Source organism: Oncorhynchus mykiss, chromosome 26 (genome assembly GCF_013265735.2).
Source record: "Oncorhynchus mykiss isolate Arlee chromosome 26, USDA_OmykA_1.1, whole genome shotgun sequence".
NCBI lineage: Eukaryota > Metazoa > Chordata > Actinopteri > Salmoniformes > Salmonidae > Oncorhynchus > Oncorhynchus mykiss.
In genome coordinates, this window is record NC_048590.1 from 33,933,251 (window position 1) to 33,956,932 (window position 23,682).

The following is a 23,682-nucleotide window of genomic DNA, read 5'->3' on the forward strand; positions in this document are numbered from 1 at the left end:
TGTGGTCAACCCTCTGGATTGGGCCATACCAAGTGATGGGGGATAAACAAAATCTACAATTCAATATTTCATAAAGAGCAAATGTATGTTACTTGTAGGAAAAATATGTAAAGCATCGGTTCAGAGTACATACATGGAGGCAATATGGAAGATTGTTATATTGGGAAACACTCATAATTAGAATTTCGTCTTCGCGTCTAGATATCCGGGTTATTTGTCCCTTTTCACTTGCTGTTGCAGTGATGTGGCTCAGAAAGTAGCTAATCTTCCACGTCACAGGGAAGTTGGGAACGGACAGCTCGAGAAGATATCAGCAATTTTACAGCTGCCCAATTAAATAACAGACGCGACAAATGATATTATGAAATATAGTTAACGTGCAGTAAAAGGCAGCAACGTGCTTATTTCTCTATCGTGACCAAGTGTGGAAAGATTGGTTTGGGTAATTATTCCAAATATGTTTTGGTATCCATCCACCATTTGCATGCTAACATTAGCTGTAATGGACGACAAGCGTTTGAGCTTGCTCAATTTGCAAAATCAAAACGTCTTAATAGGTTCTGTGAAGTGTTACTGGCATATTGCATATCTGTTTTTTTTTGTGAATATCACTGATTGAGCTGCATAATTCGTTAGGCCATTGACTTGTCAATAACTAGCATACTAGCTAACTAACAACCGAGGCGGCCTGTGTGAATGAAGAAAATTAACTAGCTACTATAGTAACGTTACTAACTACTATAGTACAAGCTAGCTAACTGACGTGTCGACTAGCTACCATATATTTCTTAGCTACAGCTGTGCAGTATTAGAAAGAACGAATCGTGTTCAGTAACTTATGTGCAATAGCATCTATGTTTACATTTTTCGGATTATGCATTAACATTACTTGATGGGTACTTCATAGGAATCATCTTAACAGTTCTGTTGATTGGGGTGTTGCAAGAGGAAAGACGATCCATCCGGCAAAATGACAGCCGCAGAGAATGTTTGTTACACTTTGATCAATGTTCCAAATGACACCGAACCTCCATCGGAAGTCAGTCTCAAAGCAGATTTAGGTAAGTGTCCTTTGTTGACCCTATCTGCATTGTCAATAGGCACCTAAACAATCAGTGTGAATGATCTATGATTAGTGTGACTTTAAGAGTAATACAATGTAATTTTTTTCTGATATCAGAAAAAGGAGAGATCAAGGCAAAGACAGAGGCCCTGAAGAAGGTAATCATCATGATACTGAATGGAGAGAAGCTGCCAGGCCTACTGATGACCATCATCCGATTTGTCCTCCCACTTCAAGACCACACCATTAAAAAGCTTCTGCTAGTCTTCTGGGAGATTGTCCCCAAGACGACTCCAGATGGCAAGCTGCTTCAGGAGATGATCCTGGTCTGTGACGCCTACAGAAAGGTATAGTAGCATACTACACAAGTGTACTTTCTGTCTGAATGTTCAATAAATTATATAATTAGCACAAGAAAGTATGATGTGTGACTATTATCCTTGAATAAGAGGCATTAAATGTATGTTTGTCTGTTTCAGGACTTGCAGCACCCCAATGAGTTCATCCGTGGATCCACCCTGCGCTTCCTGTGCAAGTTAAAGGAGTCTGAGCTGCTGGAGCCCCTCATGCCCGCCATCCGTGCCTGCCTGGAGCACCGCCACAGCTACGTTCGCCGCAATGCTGTACTGGCCATCTACACAATCTACAGGTAAACTTACTGTAGAGATACAATACGGAAGTTCGATATGACTGTTTATGACCCTTAGTGGAGAACATGGCATTTACTTGAGCAATTTTATTTCTATCTCAGGAACTTTGAAAATCTCATCCCAGATGCCCCTGAGTTGATCCATGATTTCCTTGTGAATGAAAAAGATGCCAGCTGCAAGAGAAATGCTTTCATGATGCTCATTCACGCAGACCAGGTCAATTGCATCTTCAGTTTTTTATTTATTAGAGACTGTTCACCAACATTTTTCTGTGTCTGGGACTAACACTGGTCATTTCCACTGTGCAGGACAGAGCTCTGGATTACCTCAGCACCTGCATTGATCAAGTGCATACATTTGGAGATATTCTCCAGTTGGTCATTGTGGAACTCATTTACAAGGTGAGTCCTTCAGACATTTTCCCACTAGAAACCTCCAGATATCTCTTTTGAGAAATATGTAAAGAAAAACACAGGATGTCACTTGATGTCTGTTTCTCTGTCTCACATGCACTGAGGAAGGAGCAAGCTGAAACATATGCCAATGTGTGTGGTCTATTAAGACATTATGCTATGAGTTAAAGAAAATTAAAACGAAGCTTGAAGGGCGTCCCGAGTGGCGCAGTGGTCTAAGGCACTACATCGCGCTAGAGATTCTGGGTTCAAGTCCAGGCTCTGTCTCAGCCGGATGCGACTGGGAGACCCCAGTCGGCGCACAATTGGCCCAGCGTCATCCAGGTTAGGGGAGGGTTTGGTCAGGAGGGATGTTCTTGTCCCATCGCACACTAGCGACTCCTGTGGCCCCTATGTGTACTGTGTTTCCTCTGACACATTGGTACGACCGGCTTCCGGGTTAAGTGGGCATTATGTCAAGAAGCATTTGTGTTTTGGAGGACGTACGGCTCTCGACCTTCGTCTCTCCCGAGTCCGTACGGGAGTTGAAGAGATGAGACAAGACTGTAACTACCAATTTGATACCACGAAATTGGGGAGAAAAAGGGGTAAAGAAAACAACAAAGCTTCAATTGGAAATTATATCCACGTAAGTACTGGCACTTTTTATTTGTCATGTCTCTTGTTTCCTCAATGTTTAGGTGTGCCACGCTAACCCATCTGAGCGTGCCCGCTTCATCCGCTGCATCTACAACCTGTTGCAGTCCTCCAGCCCAGCCGTCAAGTACGAGGCAGCTGGCACTCTTGTCACGCTGTCCAGCGCACCCACTGCCATCAAGGTACCCCCTCTCACTTATCTACAACACAGCACCGCTGTGGATTTTGGTCTGGTATTGTCTTTCAATGGCATTTGTGTATTTGTTCTAGGCTGCTGCCCAGTGCTACATCGACCTGATCATCAAGGAGAGTGACAACAACGTGAAGCTGATCGTCCTGGATCGTCTGATAGAGCTGAAGGAGCATCCCACTCATGAACGTGTTCTCCAGGTACTCTGACTTCACTTTCATTAATGCTCCTGGTGAACAGACTCAATGTTAGGTACCAGTAAGTCTTTGAAGTGCAATAATAACCTGGTTAACATGTCTGTTCTCTGTCCACCCAGGACCTGGTGATGGACATTCTTCGTGTTTTGAGCACGCCTGACCTCGAGGTCCGGAAGAAGACTCTGCAGCTGGCCTTGGACCTAGTTTCATCCCGAAACGTAGAGGAGGTGGGGGTGTCATCCTCAGGACTAATCTCTCCTGTCTCTGTGGACTCTCCTCTCCTGTCTATTTTGTAAAAGGATGATTATTCTAACTAAGGTGTTTGTGTTCCAGTTGGTGATAGTTCTGAAGAAGGAGGTGATTAAGACCAACAATGTGACGGAGCATGAGGACACTGATAAATTCAGGCAGCTGCTGGTGCGCACCCTCCACTCATGCAGTGTACGCTTCCCTGACATGGCGGCCAATGTCATTCCTGTGGTGAGTCTACCCTGTTCACACATACAAACCCTGAAATCAAACACAGCTAGGGTCATTCTGTCCTCTGTGATGTCATCTAAATAACATGTGTGTGTCACTCAGCTGATGGAGTTCCTGAGTGACACTAATGAGGCAGCGGCGGCTGATGTGCTGGAGTTTGTGAGGGAGGCCATTCAGAGGTTCGACAACCTGAGGCCCCTCATCATCGAGAAGATGCTGGAAGTCTTCCACGCCATCAAGACTGTCAAGTAAGACCAAGACTGACAAGCTTGCATATAAATAGAGAATTGCAGGATACTTTTGGAGAATTACAGATTTGTAAAAATGTATGCCGACATCCAATCTTTTAAACTGTGTTAGGATCTACAGAGGAGCGCTTTGGATCCTGGGAGAATACTGCAGCACTAAAGAGGACATTCAGAGTGTGATGACAGAAGTGCGCAGGTCGCTTGGCGAGGTATGTGTGTGTGCTTATGGATTATTCATTCACTTTCGGTGTTCAATACCAGAGTGATACTTGATGCCAGTTGCTCATGTCTGTCCCTTTTTCAGATCCCCATAGTAGAGAACGAGATCAAGAAAGAGGCTGGAGAGGGGAAGCCGGAAGAAGAGGTGAACGCAGCGCCAGCAGCCAAACTGGTGACAGAGATGGGCACCTACGTCACACAGAGCGCCCTCAGCTCCTCCCGACCCTCAAAGAAGGAAGAGGACAGGTAAGTCACCTTCCTTTTGTGTCTAAAATACATAGTTTCTTAGCTTGCAGTGATTGTCTTTCAGAAGTGGTTGATATGACACTCAATGAAACTGTCATCCCTTTCCCTGTAGGCCTCCTCTCAGGGGCTTCTTGATGGACGGAGACTTCTATGTGGCAGCCTCCCTGGCCACAACCCTGACTAAAGTGGCCCTACGATATGTCGCCATCGTTCAAGATAAAAAGAGACAGAATGTAAGTATAGAACCTCTTATCTTCTGAAACGGTTGTGAAACATGTTCACTGTCCATTGAAAGTCATGAAATGATTCTAATGCTCTATCACCATCTCCCCTTCAGTCCTTTGTGGCTGAGTCTATGCTGATCATGGCCACTATCCTCCACTTGGGCAAGTCCTCTCTGCCCAAGAAGCCCATCACAGACGACGATGTGGACCGCATCTCTCTGTGCCTCAAGGTACTGTCCGAGTGCTCGCCCCTCATGAACGACATCTTTAATAAGGAGTGCCGCAAGTCCCTGTCTCACATGCTCACTGTCAGGCTGGAGGAGGAGAAGCTATCTCAGAAGGTAAGAAGGAGCGCTGGCTGCTAGATTATTAGACCATAGCTTCCAGTCCACTCTTCTCACTAAACCACTGCCTTCTCCCAGTTCAATCAGCTATACTCTAGTCCTCCCTTCACCTGGCTGCCTATCCATTTGGACACTGCTGGATTGTATTGCTATGTGCTGATGGTGTTCTGTGCTCTTATCCACAGAAAGAGTCAGAGAAACGCAACGTGCTGGTGCAGGCAGATGACCCCATTTCCTTTATGCAACTGACGGCCAAGAACGAGACATCCTCCAAGGAGGACCAGTTCCAGCTCAGTTTACTGGCTGCCATGGGAACCACTCTTAAGAAGGAGGCTAATGACCCCATGGCCTCCAAACTCAACAAGGTACACCTACAAGGACCCAGTAGACACACACACTGTTCTGTTGCAGAATTACAAAATTGTGTGCTTGCGAATCACATGGTCATGTGCCTTTTTGGATAGTAGATGTATGTGATGTACCTCAAGTTGCCAGCAGGTGGCATTGTTTCCAACGTGACAGTGAGCCATAGCAACAGAGAAATCTGTGTTTTCTAGGTCTGTTCCATAGGTACGACTATGAAAGAGGGAATGAATATAACATTTTTAAGTTCAGGCTCTGGCATGGATTGTATCAGGATCCTATTCAGAAATGTACGTTTTCATCTTAGCTATTAGTGCTGTTGAGGTAGTTATTGACACTTGCTCCGTTGTATAACAACCGGTTGGTGAGGACCATGTCATTCTGAGTGTATGTTGTATTGCAGGTTACCCAGCTGACTGGTTTCTCAGACCCAGTCTATGCTGAGGCCTATGTCCATGTCAACCAGTATGACATTGTGCTGGATGTGCTGGTCGTCAACCAAACCAACGACACCCTTCAGAATTGCACCCTGGAGCTGGCGACATTGGGTGAGGTTCTAGTCTATAGTTCATATGACTTTATGCAGAGTCATACAACCTTACTAAGGGCTGTTTCAGGGCAATTTCTCTTGTTTGCCATAGGTGATGTATGTCTAATGCTGATATCAACCTTTCAATCCAACAGGTGACCTCAAGCTGGTTGAGAAGCCTTCTCCTCTCACTCTGGCACCCCATGACTTTGCCAACATCAAGGCTAACGTCAAAGTGGCGTCCACAGAGAATGGCATCATATTTGGCAACATAGGTAAGAGGATCACTTCTAACTTCTGTCAGAATACTTGTCATGAATAATCTGATGCCAGCCTCCACTCCATGTGTATGACATCAGTTCTAATGTCTGTCTGTCAGTGTATGACGTATCAGGAGCTGCCAGCGACAGGAACTGCGTGGTCCTCAGTGACATCCACATTGACATCATGGACTACATCCAGCCAGCCTCGTGCACAGATGCAGAATTCAGACAGATGTGGGCTGAGTTTGAGTGGGAGAATAAGGTACTACTGCTAGATAAGAGAACTGTCCATATTTTGTTTTGTTAGTGTGTTCAGTGGATGATCGTAATAACACTTTATTCTAGGTGACGGTGAACACCAACATTGTAGACCTGAACGAGTACCTCCACCACATCCTCAGCTCCACCAACATGAAGTGCCTGACCCCAGAGAAGGTACAGTAGTCGTGGAATATTGCCGATTGAACTACATCAATAGGATGATGTGTAGAACAGAATGGAGATTTTAAACCTGGCAGATAGGAAGGCTGAGTGGAAGTTGTCAGAGCGTCTAACATGTCTGTTGCTGCTACCCTTTTTACAGTGTTAGGATTTGATTTCTAAATGTCTTTTTATAATTATCTGATTGAATCAATCCGTTTGAAAAGAGAAGGGCACCTTGCGAGATACAGGCAATATATACCTATTTATTTTGTTTCAAGTTCTTCATCAATCCACTAATGGATTTAGACAGATAAGCTTGACTCTCTCTTGTAATAGCCCTGTCTTCAGCAAACTGAGCACGTTTCTACAGGACCAATCAGACTCATACTACTGGGTCAAATACAGTAGGTAGTAATGCATGTGATGCTCACTCACTCCTTGTCTGTCCTTACAACCAGGCACTTTCTGGATTCTGTGGCTTCATGGCTGCCAACCTGTATGCCCGCTCCATCTTCGGTGAAGACGCCCTGGCCAACGTCAGCATTGAGAAGCCCATCCACCTGGGTCCTGATGCCCCTGTCAACGGACACATCCGCATCCGGGCCAAGAGCCAGGTGAGAAACTCACTTTCCACTCAGACTACATTATAGTGCAATACTTTTGTAAATAGGTTGCCATTTGCGATGTAGACGGAAGTAGTAATGATAGAATAATGCAAACATCGGGGTGGAATTATTTTGTGAAGTTTATACATTGCAAGTAACACTTCCCCTCTCTCTACAGGGCATGGCGTTGAGTCTGGGTGACAAGATCAATCTTTCCCAGAAAAAAACATCTGCATAAAGTCAACTGAAAACCAGCAGTCCAACTGAGAACTCCACATCACTGGACAAGATTCATCTGCAAAGAAATGTGCTTTCTGCTAGTCCTCTCTAGTCTCTTCTATCTGTCTCTGGCCATAAACAGATAGCTTTTTTATGGCCTTTTGATTAAGTACTGTTCTATATGTGGGTATGAGAGATTGTTTTACACCTCCTGTGTCAGGAATAAAATCCCTCTTACTGTCCTCCAAGTGATAGGCCAGGGATATCTTTAATTTTCAATAAACATGTCATATATAACAAAACATACTCCCAACATTTGTCAGACGATGGGCTGTTTGCATGTTCAGTCTTTCTTTACTTACATTAAGGGAACGCGAGGTAGGAAAAACTTCGGCTCCACCACCCCTTAACTACGCTGTTGACAAAAGTTATGACAGTAAAGTTAAGTGCAATGTCATAGACTAAACCATGAAATATGGATTCAGTTTGAATGCACATTCCATCCACTACGGGTGTGTTTACACGGGCAGTCCAATTCTGATGTTTTTGCCACTAATTGGTCTTTTGACCAAACAAATGATCTGAATTGGGCTGCCTGTGAATAAGCAGCTTAGCTGATTCATGTCCCATTGTCTTTACACTACAGATAATGACTCATCAAAGGGATTATTGTATCAGATGCATGCAAATTCCTTGAAAGTAAAACTTTAAGATTTGTGGGGAAAGGTTATTGCTTCTGTAAATTGCAAGTAATTGCATCAATGAAGTGAAAATGTATGTTTGTGCCAGGTCCCAAATTTCAAGTTATACAAATGTAGAGTGAATACAATCAACGTGCTATATGAGATCAGTCTTTGCCATGTATTGAAATGGTGTAATGATGGAAGATCAGCATCAAATCAAAATCCCTTGTCAATTTCTTGTCAGTCACACACATTTAGATTGCTTTGACTGCCTTTTCCACCTCACCATTATATAAAACATTCCCCAGTTGAATAGAAACTCAAAAGTTCCCTTGCTTCTTGGAAAGGAAATTACATCATGTTTTGCCTTGTATGGAAAGATTTAGAATGTGAGCACTTCACACAAGTTTTCTCACTTTGACACACCTCTTCTGAATTTGATACCCACATTTCCTTTTGATTCTCATATTGAGACAGGCATGTTTAAAGGCAACGTTACTGTGAAATTATGATTGATTGTAAGAAAAGAGTTTGAAAAACACGATTTTAGGCCAATAGTCAAGAGTTCAGACAAAACCCATGATGAATCATTAGGTCCTCTTCCTCTCAAGTCCTCATCTCACTCTAAAATCTGAAGACATAAAACTACACAGAATAGAAATTATGAATATTCAGTGATTCACATTTTTTTCTTAAACTTCCTGTTCTTGTGTTGTATCACAATGACTGACTGGAAAGAAGAGGCCCAAACAATGCAGTAAATCAACAAGATTTCTTCCATTACAAATATCTCTCCCCTTTTTCAACCCAGAATTCCCCTTTAGCCTAGCCGTTTTAACTTTGTCAACATAAGGATTTCAGAACTGTAAATATACCATGGGTACAGAGCCATTAAGTGACCTACTGTAACATACTTAACAGGTCATATTTCCTGAAGTGTGGAGGGACTCGTGCACCGCCCCTGTTGTTCCTCTCCTACTCCACAGGCTGTGTGGACTATGATTTCAGCAGTTCATTTAAATTCCTCAAATGCCTTTGGCACTACGTTGCAGAGTGGGAGTCAATTGGAATTTGTTCATTCAGGAGTCTAAAATATAACATCTTGCTGAATAGCCCTCCAGGGTCGAGACAAGGGGAAAAGAAGGAGAATCATATTATGTACTGTTCAGAGATTTTGCTGAGTTACAGTTCATATAAGGAAATCAGTCAATTGAAGTCAATTCATTAGGCCCTAATCTATGGACTTCACATGACTGGGCATAGGCGGGGGGGGGGGGGGGGGCATAAGCTCACCCACTTGGGAGCCAGGCCCAGCCAATCAAAATTATTACAGACAGAAATACTCTTCAGCATCCCCCTCCTCTGACGATCCCGCAGGTGAAGAAGCCAGATGTGTAGGTCCTGGGCTGACGTCGTTACACGTGGTCTCTACAATTCTCTAAAATTACATTGGTAGAGAAATAAACAAATTCTCTGCCAACAGATCAGGTGGACCATTCCTGTAGTTGGCATGGAAATTGCACGCTCCCTCAAAACTTGAGACATCTGTGGCATTGTGTTGTGTGACAAAACTGCACATTTTAGAGTGGCCTTTTATTCTCCCCAGGACAAGGTGCACCTGTGTAATGATCATGCTGTTTAATCAGCTTCTTGATATGCCACACCTGTCAGGTGGATGGACTATTTTGACAAAGGATAAAATGCTCACTGACAGGGATTTAAACACATTTGTGCACAGCATTTGAGAGAAATAAGCTTTTTGTGTATATTAATAATTTCTGGGATCTTTTATTTTAGCTCATGAAACATGGGACCAACACCTTGTTGCGTTTATATTTTTGTTCAGTTTACATATATAAACACATGCACCAGTGTTGCATAAAGTATTGCTATATACTGGCTGGAGGCTATAAAACATCCTTCTAGAAGCTCAGATATAGACCCACTTGTATGCGTCACCAAGATCACTGTGGTCACGCATGCATGCCATTGCCACAGAATAGCAGAACTCAGTCAGCCTTGACGGCTCTGACAAACACACACTTTAAATCAAATCAAATCACATTTTATTGGTCACATACACGTGTTTAGCAGATGTTATTGCGGGTGTAGCGAACTGCTTGTGCTTCTAGTTCCGACAGTGCAGCAATATCTAACAAGTAATATCGAACAATTTCACAACATATACCCAATACACACAAATACAAATAATGAAATGGAATTAAGAACATATAAATATGTGGACAAAGTGCCTTTGTGTGAAAGCTCTCACTCTGGGGGCCTTGATATTGGCCAACGGTGTCTGTGAGGACAGCGCTTCACAGCTGTGGAAAACAGACAGTGTCAAGCTGCAGCATATCTTCCCATTTTTTAAGGTAATACATAGAAATTAGCCAAAAGCCATCCTTCCAGGCCAGACTAAACTTGTCTTTCCCACTAACAATGATGTGCTACTTGGAAGATAGACTTATTGATCATCCAGACCATCAGAGATGAAAGTATGAAATCCATTACAATCACCATCCATCCATGTGTGGGCTGGATGGTGGATAGTGTTAATTACATTAACACGGACATTAATACTGCATGACCTCATTGTAGCCTACTGAGGATAGTCTGTGCAAGGCCCAAATTAATGCTTATAAATGTTCTTGTTGGCACAGCACATCAAGAAAATAATTGTAAGCCCTACATGAAAGGAACATAGATCATAAAACGAGTATTCTACAATGGTAATTTTTAAATGTCCCTTTAGTCGATGCTACTCATGAGAAGTAAAGTGCCCCTAGCGACGGACATTTGTATTGGACTAACTGATTACTCCTTTCTGTTTCACATCTTAAAAACGCAGTGGTTAGCAACGCTGTTGAGGGCGTATGGACTCGGTCGCCCGTATCTCAGTGAGCAGCACCGTTAATTCCGTTAACCGTTCAGACGCAGTTATCATTTCAGTCTATTTAGGCTCGCGATTTTCCTTCGTTCCATTTTTCAACTGAAGGCCTTTCACTGAAAAGTGGGTGTCTCCTCACTACTGGTGTTCAGACAGCGGCGAGTGCAGAAGTGTGTCCTCGATGGCAGGGTGGAAGGACGGCTCGGTGCAGGAGAAGTATCGACTGGTTGTGGTTGGAGGTGGTGGTGTCGGAAAGTCAGCCCTAACTATACAATTTATCCAGGTTAGTAAATAGTCGACCGTTTCTCCAGCCACTTTGTACGGAATGTTTGGGAATCTGGAGGGAGGCTGGCTGAGCTGTTGCGAATGGGGACCCCACAAGCGTATGATGGGTTTAGTTCATTTTCTTCTCGCAATAGTGGGATATATTCGCCGAGGCCTGTTTAGCACAGAACATATTCTGGGAAAAAACTTGAAATTGTGTTTAGATAAAATTTGTATTTTGAGCCTATTTTTCAGTATAATGAATAACAGGTCAATTGGCAACGTAATCTCGCTCGGCTATGGAAAGTAAATTGTGGAACAAATAGTGAAGATATAGTCTCACAATTGTGATTTAGGCTGAACTCTGATGTAAGACTGTATAATTGTATAATATAACATTCGGCTACCTGTACAGGTGCAATTTAAAAATACTTATTTTCAAAGTTGAGTTGTCAACATCTGTCTTGTCTATAATTGTTGGCTACAATATAACACGTCGCTCAGAACCTCTGGGCCTGCTGTACTTGAAAGCATAAATCTGAAACAAAACTCCTATGTAAACTCACATTGAACAGGCACATTGAACAGGCACATTGAACGTATTTTCCATCATACCAATTAGGTGCAGTATTGACAAATCTCTTGCCTACCATTTTTATTAATGTAGACCCATGTTCATTATCAGACATTGAATTTGCCTATTGAGTAGCCTAATAACGGTTTAGCCAACAGACTAACTAACATTCATTTGGATCCAAAAAATCTAAGTGAATCAGACTATGATATAAAGAAATTCCTACACATCCATAACTGTAAGCATATTCATTACAGAGAATATCCCTGCATGCATGCCTTTCTCTAACGTTGATATCATGTGTGAATCTTGATCAATCCCTTTTGTTGCTCAAACAGTTGCAGAGCAATGACAGCTGCTGCTAAAGACAGTTGTTGTTCAAGCGAGTGGACCAAGCAGCTATTGCCCAGCCACAGTTGTCCTTTATAGTCTTGTCAATGCCATTCCAACACACACAGTGTGTTGTCCATAGGTGCCCACACTTTTAACTCTTTGTCTTTCCCCTTTCACTATCAAAACCTTTATATTCACAGTTAGTTTGTTTGTGAAGGTGCTCATAAAGATGTAACTGACAATGAGTGGACAAGCTTTGGAATCCTCTTTGTGTCTTCAGGAGTCTGTAATGCCAGGTCCTAATTCCAGGAGACTAGACTGGGGGCGGGCAGCTGCATGTCTAAAGTGACTGAGACAATAGTGGGGCAGTCAGCAGCAAGTGCTGCTTGGGGATTTTGTTGTGATCTGAAGGTCTAATAAGGTTTCAGAAAGCTCATTAAATGTATACCAGGGATGTTGGTCAGATCAGATTACTGTACCACGGTTCAGCCATTCTGACCCTATTCTTCTTTGGAATGGAACAGTAGGCTAAGTATTGTATAAACACTTCAAAGTCCTTTAGTATTTTTAGCAAATCCTTGCGTTTTGGTCCAAACAAGGAAACATGCACTGTTGACTTGTTCCAGTAGGGATAGGAAACAGTAAACCACAGTACAAGTGCCTTATTACAGTGTAATGAGACAGTAATGTGATTAATTACCATGTGATATGTAACTAATAATACTGATAGGACAGTAACACCAAGATAATGATAGACTGGTTATTACATTTTGTTTGTTAACAAGATGAGTAGAATATAGGGTAGGTAGGAGAAGACTGTATGCAGCTCAGCGATCAGCAGTTCACAGATATTTTCTGGATGATTGCTTTGTCATGGCAACGGTGCCTCTGGAGCCTTTAGTTGAAACTTGCAGGTCAGTCCGCACTCACTAAAGAACATTCATTTGGGAAATAAGACCATTTTTTTTGTATGGACTTAGCATTTCAGAATGTGTCCAATCCAGTCTTGATCAACACTTTTTATTCCTCTTTATAATAACCATACCACAACTGTGTTCTTTGTGAATAGCGGTATAAAATAATAATGTGCAACCATATCTTTTAGATGAGCATCAACCTCTTATTTGTCCCTTGACATCCAAAATGCAAAGGAATTCCCAATATATACAGTATGTTAAATCTGTGAGAAATGAGTGCAGTATAAACGCCCTATATGCTCTGCATGCATAGTCTATAGCAGGGTTCCCCAACTGGTGGCCCGCTTGTTGGACATAAAGTACTGTAAAAACACCAGGAAATCAGCTCCAAGTCATTTTAATTTTGGAAATATTTTACAAAGTATTCTCACACATATGAGAGAGATGTGTGATTGTTTACAAATGTAAGCTAGGCTTGAAATGATTATGTTTTTGTTCAATATTATATCTGTTTGGCTTCTTGAGGTCAATTTGCATTCTGCAAATTGTTTGTAACAATGCTCCGGCCCTCTGACCATCCGCTCAAGAAAAAATCAACTGAATCTAGTTGATGATCCCTGGTCATAGGCTCTGGATCCTCACCCAGCCCAAGCAATCTGATCCAAAATCTAAACCACAGAACTTGGAGGGTGGGATGGGATGTCACTCACCCATGGCCCAGCCAGAGCACTGAGCTGAGAGAGAGAGGGCCAGGGGTCTTTCAGACAGTGCTGTGGGAGAACACACATACTTTAGCAGAATGTTACAGCAGGTTAATATCCTGGGCAGTGTGTGTGGGGGACTCAGTGACACACTGCCTGGCCCTGCAGCATTTAGGTTTCTTCTGTTTTATTTGTGCACCATTGCAGCTGGCCAAACAAGTGCTTGAGCTTAGTAACCACTATCATTCATCTGTTACTGGGTGATTCATAGCCCCTAAAAAGGCAAAGGAAGTTCTATACTTGGCTGAGCACCATTACAGTGTTTTATGCCAACCATTTGGCTGTCACTTTGCTTTTCACCTTGTAGGCAAGATCTAGTCCAAATTGTAGTTGGTGTGTTGACTGCATTCCTTTCCGTATTTCTTTTGTATATGTCTGTGGATGTAAAGAAAATAAATGAATTTGGTAATGTGTAGAATGTTGACATCATGGAAAGCGCCTACATCCTATTAGAGTTTTCTAGAAGCCGGCTGCCAGGGGAAAAGCCTCGCAGCTGGCTGTTGAGTCCAGACTTTCCCATCCAGATCTGTGGAGGTGTGGAGGGTCAGTTTAGGTGGAGGACGGAGGGTTGTCTGAGTCATGTTGGGTTAATGACCATGGAACAGCCGGAATCAGCGCCTTTGGAAAAGGAAGTCCCTCCACTCCTGTTCATTTTCTATGGACCTCCTAGATTTGAAACAGAAAACATGAGCTGCAGCCTGCCTAACTGGCTGGGCTTGTGGGTGTGGTGGTGTGCACTTGATGGAATCAGATAAGATTTACTGGTGAAAAAAAACCTGACGCCATATTTAAGTTAAAGACATTACAGAGATACAACCACGGCTCAGTAACCACGTTTCCACCCACAGTTTTTATGCGAGTAAAGTCATACCTTATAAAACATCTTGACAGTTGTGATGGAAACAGGAAGTTTTGTGAAATTTCATAAATGTCCACAGATCCTTTGTTTGTTCGACACGGTGGGATCTTTTTGTGTCGGCAAAATGAATAATGTGACAAAAATGGTGGGGAAAACGCTTTTATGCTCAAATAGACCGTTTAGTAGGCTACAGATGAAATAAGTTATGAATTTCAAAGGGTGGTGAAAGTGTACAATGATCTTGATGCTCCTTTCCAATAAATATCGAGGGTCTTATTCTGGTGACATGATGATCGATGCTTGACTGCTTTTTGACAAATAGAAACATTCCCGCTCTTATTCCCGCTCTTATAAACAGTCTACCCACACTGTATCTGTGAGCTGTTGGATAGAGCGCACGGGCCAAGACCAGAGTAGACACATTTTTGTATTTAACACAAAAGTTTTTTGTGACAAAACTATCGGTAGAGTTGAAAATGTGATGGAAACATTGAAGTTCAGATTTTAATCGGAAACAATTTTTTATCTGAAACATGCACTGATTTTTATCTGAAACAAGTCAATTTGGTGGAAACACCACTGGTGGGAAAATGTGCTTATTTTCTTCATGCATATTTTAGAATATTCTCATGAAAATCTGTCGCCGATTGGATGGAAACCTAGCTCCTGAAACCGCTGTAGTGTATACTAGACTAGTCACACAATGGCTGAAGTGAGGGTCCTTTTACAGTGCAGGGAGGATGATGTCACTCTTTACAATAACAGAGTGACAGGGCCGGCAGGTCATCGCCACTGGGAGTAGTTGAAGTAAAGACACAGCCAAGCCAAGCCAGTGAGTAGAATGGTAGAGAGGTGACATAACATTGAGTCATCTAAAACAAATTGGGACACAGAGTGTTATTCAACAGATGGAAAACATGACTCAATGTGGGGTGGTGGGGTTCAAGCCATTTGATCCCATATCTAATGTCTCTCATTTGTTTGACCGATGGTATGAACAACATTTCTGCTATGGTTCCTTTGTGGAAGTTATCATTAGCAACCATGGCACCTGTGGGAGTGAAATGCTATCTTCTCGCCAGACTGGATGACAGAGGAGTAAAGCATGGTGTTACATGAACACACAGCTGCTAATATTAGTCCTTATCACTGACTCTCTTTCATTTCTGCTGGAGTTGACTCCCCGCTGTGTGATTCAGTGGGAGAGCACAGTATCAAGCCTGATAGAGTCATGAAAGATTAGATACAGACCAATATGATCAGAGGTTAAAGACACCTAAACAGTGAGTACATACAGTAAGTACTCTCTTTCTTTTTCTTTCTCTCGCTCTTTCTACCCCCTCTCTCTTCTCTCTCTCGCTCTCTCTACCCCTCTCTCGCTCTCTCTACCCCTCTCTCGCTCTCTCTACCCCTCTCTCTCGCTCTCTCTATCCCCTCTCTTGCTCTCTCTACCCCCTCTCTCTCCTCTCTCTCCTCTCTCTCTCCTCTCTCCCTCTCCCTACCCCTCTCTCCTCTCTCTACCCCCTCTCTCCCCTCTCTCTCCCCTCTCTACCCCCTCTCTCCTCTCTCTTGCTCTCTTTACCCCCTCTATCTCCTCTATCTACCCCCTTTCTCTCCTCTCTCTGTCTCATTCTGAGCATGGTTTTGATTACTGAGATGAGGTCATTTAGGAGAAATGCTGCTGCTCTGGGTTCTAATTGAATAAATACAGATTAAGCATGTAGGCGTCTTTCCTGGGCATTTGCAGGCAAGGTGTGCGTGTGTGTGTGTGTGATTGTGTGTGTGAGTGAGTGATGGGGTTTGGGGATTGTTTCATGCACATTTCTCTGAAATAGACGCAGCGGGCTAAGTAAAGTGTTTGTTTGCAGCAGTGGTGATGGGGGTGTGCATTCCCACACACCCAGGACAAGGTGGCTGAATACCAGGCGGTGTGGAAACTGCCATGACCAGCACACTTTAAAACTATTTTTGGACATAAGCAGTGTTGTAGCATTCTATCTAGCTTGGTGATACATCACATACCATATACCGCTGATCCATTTTGGTTTGAGCTGGTTTTTCATTTTCTTTGAGGGTGTGTGTGCGTGCGCGTGTGTGTGTGTTTGGTAGTGCTACCAAGGTGGGTGATGAGGGAACATTGTTGGTTTTGTTCTTCAGGAGGGTCACCTGTTGATTTCTCACAGAGCTGGCTCATTGACTGAGCGTTTCTGTGAAGTGAACCGCTCTCAGAGCTCATAGCAGGGAAGTAGTTTTCACAGCACTTCATTCCGAGCCACTAAAACAAACAACTCTCCTGCTTACAGACCAAAAAAGTCCTGTAGAAGTAATTTTCCAATTCCATATGGGTGTTGTCAGAGGGAGAGAAAATTCATACATTTCCCTCTAACCTAAATGTTCTAATTTGATGAACATGCTATAATAACCATACACATTCCTATGAATGTATTTGTGTGATAGTTTTGAGTGCATGATGCAGCACAATGTTTGTGCAACATTGTAATCATGTTTAGTTCTTAAAGGCTTAGACTCAAGGGTTAAGAGATAACGTTGAAATGATTTTGTTTTTCAATGACACAAGTCTGTGCTGGTCTCTTACCCTAAAGCAGGGGTTCCCAATTAGATTCAGCCGTGGGCCTATTGTTTTCTTGAGTGGAGGGTTGGGGGGGCGGAACATCATTATAAATCATTTAAAATCCTGGTGATTTTACAGTAATGTATTGATTCTTTGCTCAGAACTTAGGGGGGCCAAATAAAATTGTCTGAATTTGGCCGGCGGTCCAAATTTGGGAACCCTGCCCTAAAGGATAAGGAATTATGTAATACCAGTCTGTAATTTGATATTAGATTGAGTCTGAATAAAAACCCTATGGGGATCTAATCACAATTAAACCCATTCAGCAGGTCTTGCAGTTGGTGTCTGTTTACCCAGAGACTGATGTGATGTTATTCTGAGCAAAGATCAGATTTATTATTGATGTATCATTAGACTGGGGGGAATCAGGTTTCTCTACTATCTTTGTTTTCTGTCCAAACATCTAGCATTTGTACCTCAATAGGCAGAACATGGTTACATAGTAGTGCTGATCATAACATAGTACATTTCAATAAGGTCAGATCAATGATAAACTCAATGTCCGTGGTCCCTGTGGTAAAGAATAAGGCAGGAGATCAACTCTGACTGCTCTTTTAAAAAGTTTATGGAGGACCACTTCCTTGTTGCCTGGGTAACAGACCAGAACCTGGCATAGTGCCATGGGTCAGACCAACAACCATTCTCGTTCCCTGAGCAGGGGTGTCGACTAGCACAGACTTTATTGATAACTACTTTATTGAGGGAAAATGTACTTGCGATGACTGTGATATGTGGTTGTCTCGTCAAGATCACCCTTAAAGCACCAAAATAATGTATTTCGACTCCTAAAAGCACCAAAAGCGGTAATTTTTTACACATTTGGAAATTATGGCAAAATTATGGCAAAAACAAAAGTCAAATAGTAACACTTCTTAATTTATTAACCTTTTTTAACACAAGTAAATGGTTTAAATTCCCCAAAATAAGCATATATTTTAAAATTTTCACACATTTCTAGTCAAGTTATTAATTCACAGTGTTGTGTTTCTGTGATACTCAGAGGCTGAGAAATTGGCGATTGAGCAATTTTTGTAAAACATTTTTTTAATTGAACCTTTATTTAGGTAGGCAAGTCAGTTAAGAACAAATTCTTGTTTACAATGACGGCCTACCAAAAGGCAAAAGGCCTCCTGCGGGGACGGGAGCTGGGATTAAAAATGCTAATAAATGAAATAAAAATATAGGACAAAAGACACATCAAGATAAGAGAGACAACACAACACTACATAAAGAGAGACCTACGACAGCATAGCATGGCAGCAACACATGACAACAACATGGTAGCAACACAACATGGCAGCAGCACAACATGGAAGCAGCACAAAACAGGGTACACACATTGTTGGGCACAGACAACAGCACAAGGGGCAAGAAGGTAGAGACAACAATACATCATGCAAAGCAGCCAGAACTGTCAGCAAGAGTGTCCATGATTGAGTCTTTGAATGAAGAGATTGAGATAAAACTGTCCAGTTTGAGTGTTTGTTGCAACTCTTTCCAGACGCTAGCTGCAGCGAACTGAAAAGACGAACGACCCAGGGATGTGTGTGCTTTGGGGACCTTTAACAGAATATGACTGATAATCTGACATACCGGTATGACCTAAAATAGCCACAGCGATGGCGTTACAGGCAATATGGTCACCGGTGTCATCAGACTTTTAGGTCTAACTTTGGAACGCTATGGGCTATAAACTTGTTTCCAATTGCATCTGAAAGATGACTGAAATATCAAATTGGTATAGAGACATTGACTGGAATTGTGGCCTCCATCATTCTTAAATGGAAGAAGTTTGGAACTACCTAGACTCTTCTAGAGCTGGACGCCCGGCCAAACTGAGCAATCGTGTAGAAAGGCCTTGGTAAGGGAGGTGACCATGAAACCGATGGTCACTCTGACAGAGCTCCAGAGTTCCTCTGTGGAAATGGGAGAACCTTCCAGAAGGACAACCATCTCTGCAGCACTCCACCAAGCAGGCCTTTATGGTAGTGGCAAGACAGAAGCCACTCCTCAGTAAAAGGCACATGACAGCCCGCTTGGAGTTTGCCAAAAGACACCTAAAATACTCTCAGAACATGAGAAACAAGTTTCTTTGGTCTGATAAAACCAAGATTGAACTCTTTGGCCTGAATGACAAGCGTCACGTCTGGAGGAAACCTGGCACCATCTCTACTGTGAAGCATGGTGGTGCCAGCATCATTTGGTGATGTTTTTCAGCAGCAGGGACTGGAAGACTAGACAGGATCGAAGGAAAGTACAGAGAGATCTTTGATGAAAACCTGCTACAGAGCGCTCAGGACCTCAGACTGGGGCTAATGTTCACCTTCCAACAGGACAACAACCCTAAGCACACTGCCAAGACAACGCAGGGGTGGCTTTGGGACAAGTCTCTGAATGTCCTTGAGTGACCCAGCCAGAGCCCGGACTTGAATCCGATTGAACATCTCTGAAAATAGCTGTGCAGCGATGCTCCCCATCCAACCTGACAGAGCTTGAGAGGATCTGCAGAGAAGAATGGAAGAAACTCCCCAAATACAGGTGTGCCAAGCTTGTAGAGTCACACCCAACAAGACTCGAGGCTGTAATCGCTGCTAAAGGTGCTTAAACAAAGTACTGAGTAAAGGGTCTGAATACTTATGTAAATGTGATATTTCAGTTTTTTTTAAATACATTTGCAAAAATCTCAAACTGTTATTGCTTTGTCATTGTGGGGCATTGTGTGTAGATTGATGAGGATAAACAAATATTTTATCCAATTTAGAATAAGGCTGTAACGTAACAAAATGTGGGTCTGAATACTTTCCAAATGCACTATATATCTTTTCAGGGTACATACACCTACACCTGTACCAAAATTGGTGCTTTTATCACAAATCTTACTATTGAATCCATATTTTCATCTTAGCCACGCACAACTAGTATACAGAAGAGATTACATTTTTGACCCCTGTTGGTGATTTTAGGGTTAAGATGAATGCATTAATTTTAAGTTTGTAAGTCTGCTAAATGACAAAAATGTAAAGATGCATAAAAATAGTAATCGGTCTGGGATTTGAATGGACAGGATGCACCCGCCCATCTGCATGCAGTGGGTAGAAGAGATCTGCTCGGGTCCAAAAAGTTGGGACCGGACCAGAACAGAACCGAGGACAATCAGACCCAAACCCGAATGGACTCGACGACAACCAGACCTAGACAGAACTCGTACCCTAACAGGTCCGGGCCTAGACCAGACCCGATTGGAACGAGTGACAAAGACTGCCTGGTCACAGTTGTAAATAAGAACTTGTTCTCAACTGGCCTACCTGGTTAAATAAAGGTGAAATTTAAAAAAATACAAAATATTTCCAAATTTCTCTTCTGGTTAACAAATACATCTTTACATGTTGGCCAGGCCTTCTATAAGTAAATAAATGCACCCTATTAGTGTAAAATAAATATGCTATAGCCTATGCAAATCCGTGGTCTGGTCCACTCTGGTCTATCAGCTGTAGTAACATAGACCTGAGACCCACTGACAATCAAATAGGACCCGACCTGAGGGAAAAGTAAAAATTTTGGACCTGGTTCGGGTCTCGGGTATTCGGGTTGGGGTCTCTGTATTCAGGTTGGGATGGACCCATGAAGACCTCTAGTGACCCGTTAATGCCTCTTGTGGGTGGTGTGGTCCACGTTCACTGAGGGCAGGCCTTTCCATTGGCTCCTAGTAAATAAACTGCATTACAGAAGGCTTCCACTGAAGGCAAGTCTTCTCATCACGACTATTATCAGTGTCTAATTGACCCTGAGTCTTAGACAGACAGAGACTAGAGACGGGGGGAGTCGGTGACACTGATTGCCCCCCCCCCCATGTAGAAGTGCTACCACCAATCAGAGAGCTTACTACTGTGTTATTCCTGTATATTTGATGGATATTAATGTTGATAATGTATGGTCAGGTGGAATGTTCCTCCCTGTTGAGTTTCACTATACTTGAGTGCCACAGCAAATCATTTTTGTTGTTGCTCTAACATGTTCATTACATGGTCATTATTCGTAGAGGAGAGGGGATGATAGACATGTGTTGAGGGAAACAAGTGATGGTTAGAGAAAAGCAGTGGGTATGTGTTTACCCCTCCCCCTCGATTCACCACAGGGCCTCCTCTCTCTCTCTGTCTCTCCCCCCTTTGTCTCACATCAGGGCAAGTATTTACTCCTGTGGCTTTTTAAAGGCCCTGCCTCTACTTTAGGTATCCTGTTTACCTGAATCAACTGCTTGTAGAAACCACACATACACACACAAGAAAATGAGACTGGGCTGACAGTTAGTCAAATAAAACCACAACAATGGATTCTACCTCTCACCTTGCAGAGGATAAGAGTTGTTGTTTCCACTAAGCCAGTGAATTTCTTTGGGTAGAATTCAGTTTCTATTTCTATCCCCTTTTTCATGCAGTCACAGTAAAAAACTATTTCCAGTTCATCTGTGGGTTTAGCATACAGTGACTGTGATTCTCTATGTTCTCAGGGACAGCAGGGGAGAGGATCCAGAGAGTGCATGTGTTTCTGTTCAGATAATCACTTCCCACCATGAACAGGAACAGATTAGAATACGGCTGCCTGGCCTGGGGCTGTGTAAATGTTCATGGTCTGCACGGACACAGGGAACATATGCCTCCCATCTCCAAGCTCACACAAATGACATCTGCTGGAGGATCTGTCGCTTATGCTTACCAGCCTCCCCTCATTTGGCCCGATCCATAGAGTCACATTGAAACAGGGAATATCAAAGAGTGACAAGAGGAAAAGTAACGTGTGTCACATGATCTTTAACACAATCTGCTTTGTGTGAGCTGGTGCTGTGAGAGCTCTGTAACTGTAACTTTCTCACATATTGAGCTTCGACTTGGTTGACTATTGACATAAGATATGGGGGCATGGGTTCCTCTCAGACCTCTATCATCTATGACAGGGGTAGACAGCCCTGTTCCTGTAGTCCCGCAGGTACGGCAGGATTTTGTTCCAACTAGGCACCACACCTGACCAACTGAGCTAATTAAACAGTTCAGTGATTGCCTAAATTCAACTTTCCAGGTCAATTAAATCAAACACATAAAGTTCCTGTGGTCCTCCAGGACCAGGGTTGTCTACCCCTGATCTATACTGAATACAAATATCAACGCAGTATGTAGATTGTTGGTTCCATGTTTCATGAGCTGAAATAAAAGATCCCAGAAATGTTCCAAAAAGCTTATTTCTCTCAAATTTGGTGCACAAATTTGTTTACATCCCTGTTAGAGATAATTTCTCCTTTGCCAAGTTAATCCATCCACCTGACAAGTGTGGTAAATAAAGTAGCTGATTAAGCAGCTGGGGGCAATAAAAGTTCACTATACAATGTGCAGTTTTGTCACAGAACATAATGCCACAGATGTCTCACGTTTTGAGGGAGTGTGCAATTAGCATGCTGACTGCAGGAATGTCCACCAAAGCTGTTGCCAGAGAATTCAATGTTAATTTCTCTACCATAAGCTGCCTCCCCAACATTGTTTAAGAGAATTTGTCAACCGGCCTCGTAACCACAGACCTCGTGTAACAACTACAGCCCAGGACCTCCACATCCGGCTTTTTCACCTGCCAGATCATCTGAGACCAGCCACCCGGACATTGGATGAAACTGAGGAGTATTTCTGAGGAGTATTTCTGTCAGTAATATAGCCCTTTAGTGGGGAAAAATGTATTATGATTGGCTGGGCCTGGCTTTCACCCCTGCCGAGTCCTGTGAAATCCATATTAGGTCCTTATGAATTTATTTTAATTGACTGATTTTCTTATATGAACTGTAAATCAGCGAAATTGTTGCATGTTACGTTTTATATTTTTGTTCAGTATATGACATGGTGAGGCTGTGGGTGTGTGACAAAGCACTGTATGTGCATCCTTTCCTTTGACAGCTCTTTGGTCTTGGCCATCGTGGAGTTTGGAGTGTGACTGTTTGAGGTTGTGGACAGGTGTCTTTTATACTGATATCAAGTTCAAACAGGTGCCATTAATACAGGTAACGAGTAAAAATCCTACAATGTGATTTTCTGGATTTTTTTCCTTCTCATTTTGTCTGTCATAGTTGAAGTGTACCTATGATGAAAATTACAGGCCTCATCTTTTTAAGTGGGAGAACTTGCACAATTGGTGGCTGACTAAATACTTTTTTGCCCCACTGTATGTGCATCCTTTCAAGCTCAAGGGGCTGTTTCAGTGGCTGTCTATGGTCAGTCCCCAGGGGCCGGAGTTGTCACTCTTTTCCCCCATCCCTAGCAAACACAGCTGATTAAACTAATTTCACTGTAATCTGAAAATGATGATTAGTTGATTATTGGAACTGGGTGTGTTAGCTGGGACAGGGGTAAAAGTGTGACACCAATCAGGCCTCCGAGGACTGGAGTTGCCCATCCCTGGTCTAGACTCTATGGTATGACGT

At 42.8% G+C, this 23,682-nt stretch overlaps 2 protein-coding genes across 2 annotated transcripts in view; both read left to right on the forward strand.

Moving 5' to 3' along the window:
• The first annotated feature begins 323 nt into the window (after window positions 1–323).
• LOC110506678 (coatomer subunit beta) lies at window positions 324–8,032 on the forward strand. Its single transcript, XM_021586469.2, has 22 exons — window positions 324–442; window positions 908–1,061; window positions 1,181–1,410; window positions 1,543–1,712; window positions 1,815–1,929; window positions 2,022–2,114; window positions 2,807–2,944; window positions 3,033–3,152; window positions 3,269–3,376; window positions 3,483–3,629; window positions 3,732–3,877; window positions 3,990–4,086; window positions 4,182–4,342; window positions 4,455–4,575; window positions 4,680–4,907; window positions 5,096–5,275; window positions 5,677–5,821; window positions 5,958–6,077; window positions 6,182–6,327; window positions 6,411–6,500; window positions 6,947–7,102; window positions 7,272–8,032. Exons 2-22 carry the CDS (start codon window positions 971–973, stop codon window positions 7,329–7,331), a joined length of 2,862 nt encoding a protein of 953 aa, XP_021442144.2. The 5' UTR covers window positions 324–442; window positions 908–970; the 3' UTR covers window positions 7,332–8,032.
• Window positions 8,033–10,767: 2,735 nt separating this feature from the next.
• The window catches only part of LOC110506681 (ras-related protein R-Ras2), a 53,706-nt gene continuing 40,791 nt past the window's right edge, over window positions 10,768–23,682 (forward strand). Inside the window, exon 1 of the mRNA XM_021586472.2 lies at window positions 10,768–11,168. Coding sequence (XP_021442147.1) covers window positions 11,067–11,168 — 102 coding nt within the window. The 5' untranslated portion in view covers window positions 10,768–11,066. The remainder of the gene's footprint in view (window positions 11,169–23,682) is intronic.

Coding starts and splice junctions, on each gene's coding strand:
- LOC110506678 (XM_021586469.2), top strand. CDS start 971: ATGACAGCCGCAGAGAATGTTTGTTACACTTTGATCAATGTTCCAAAT. Junction 1,411..1,542: donor TCTGTGACGCCTACAGAAAG/GTATAGTAGCAT, acceptor TGTCTGTTTCAG/GACTTGCAGCACCCCAATGA. Junction 4,576..4,679: donor AAGATAAAAAGAGACAGAAT/GTAAGTATAGAA, acceptor TCTCCCCTTCAG/TCCTTTGTGGCTGAGTCTAT.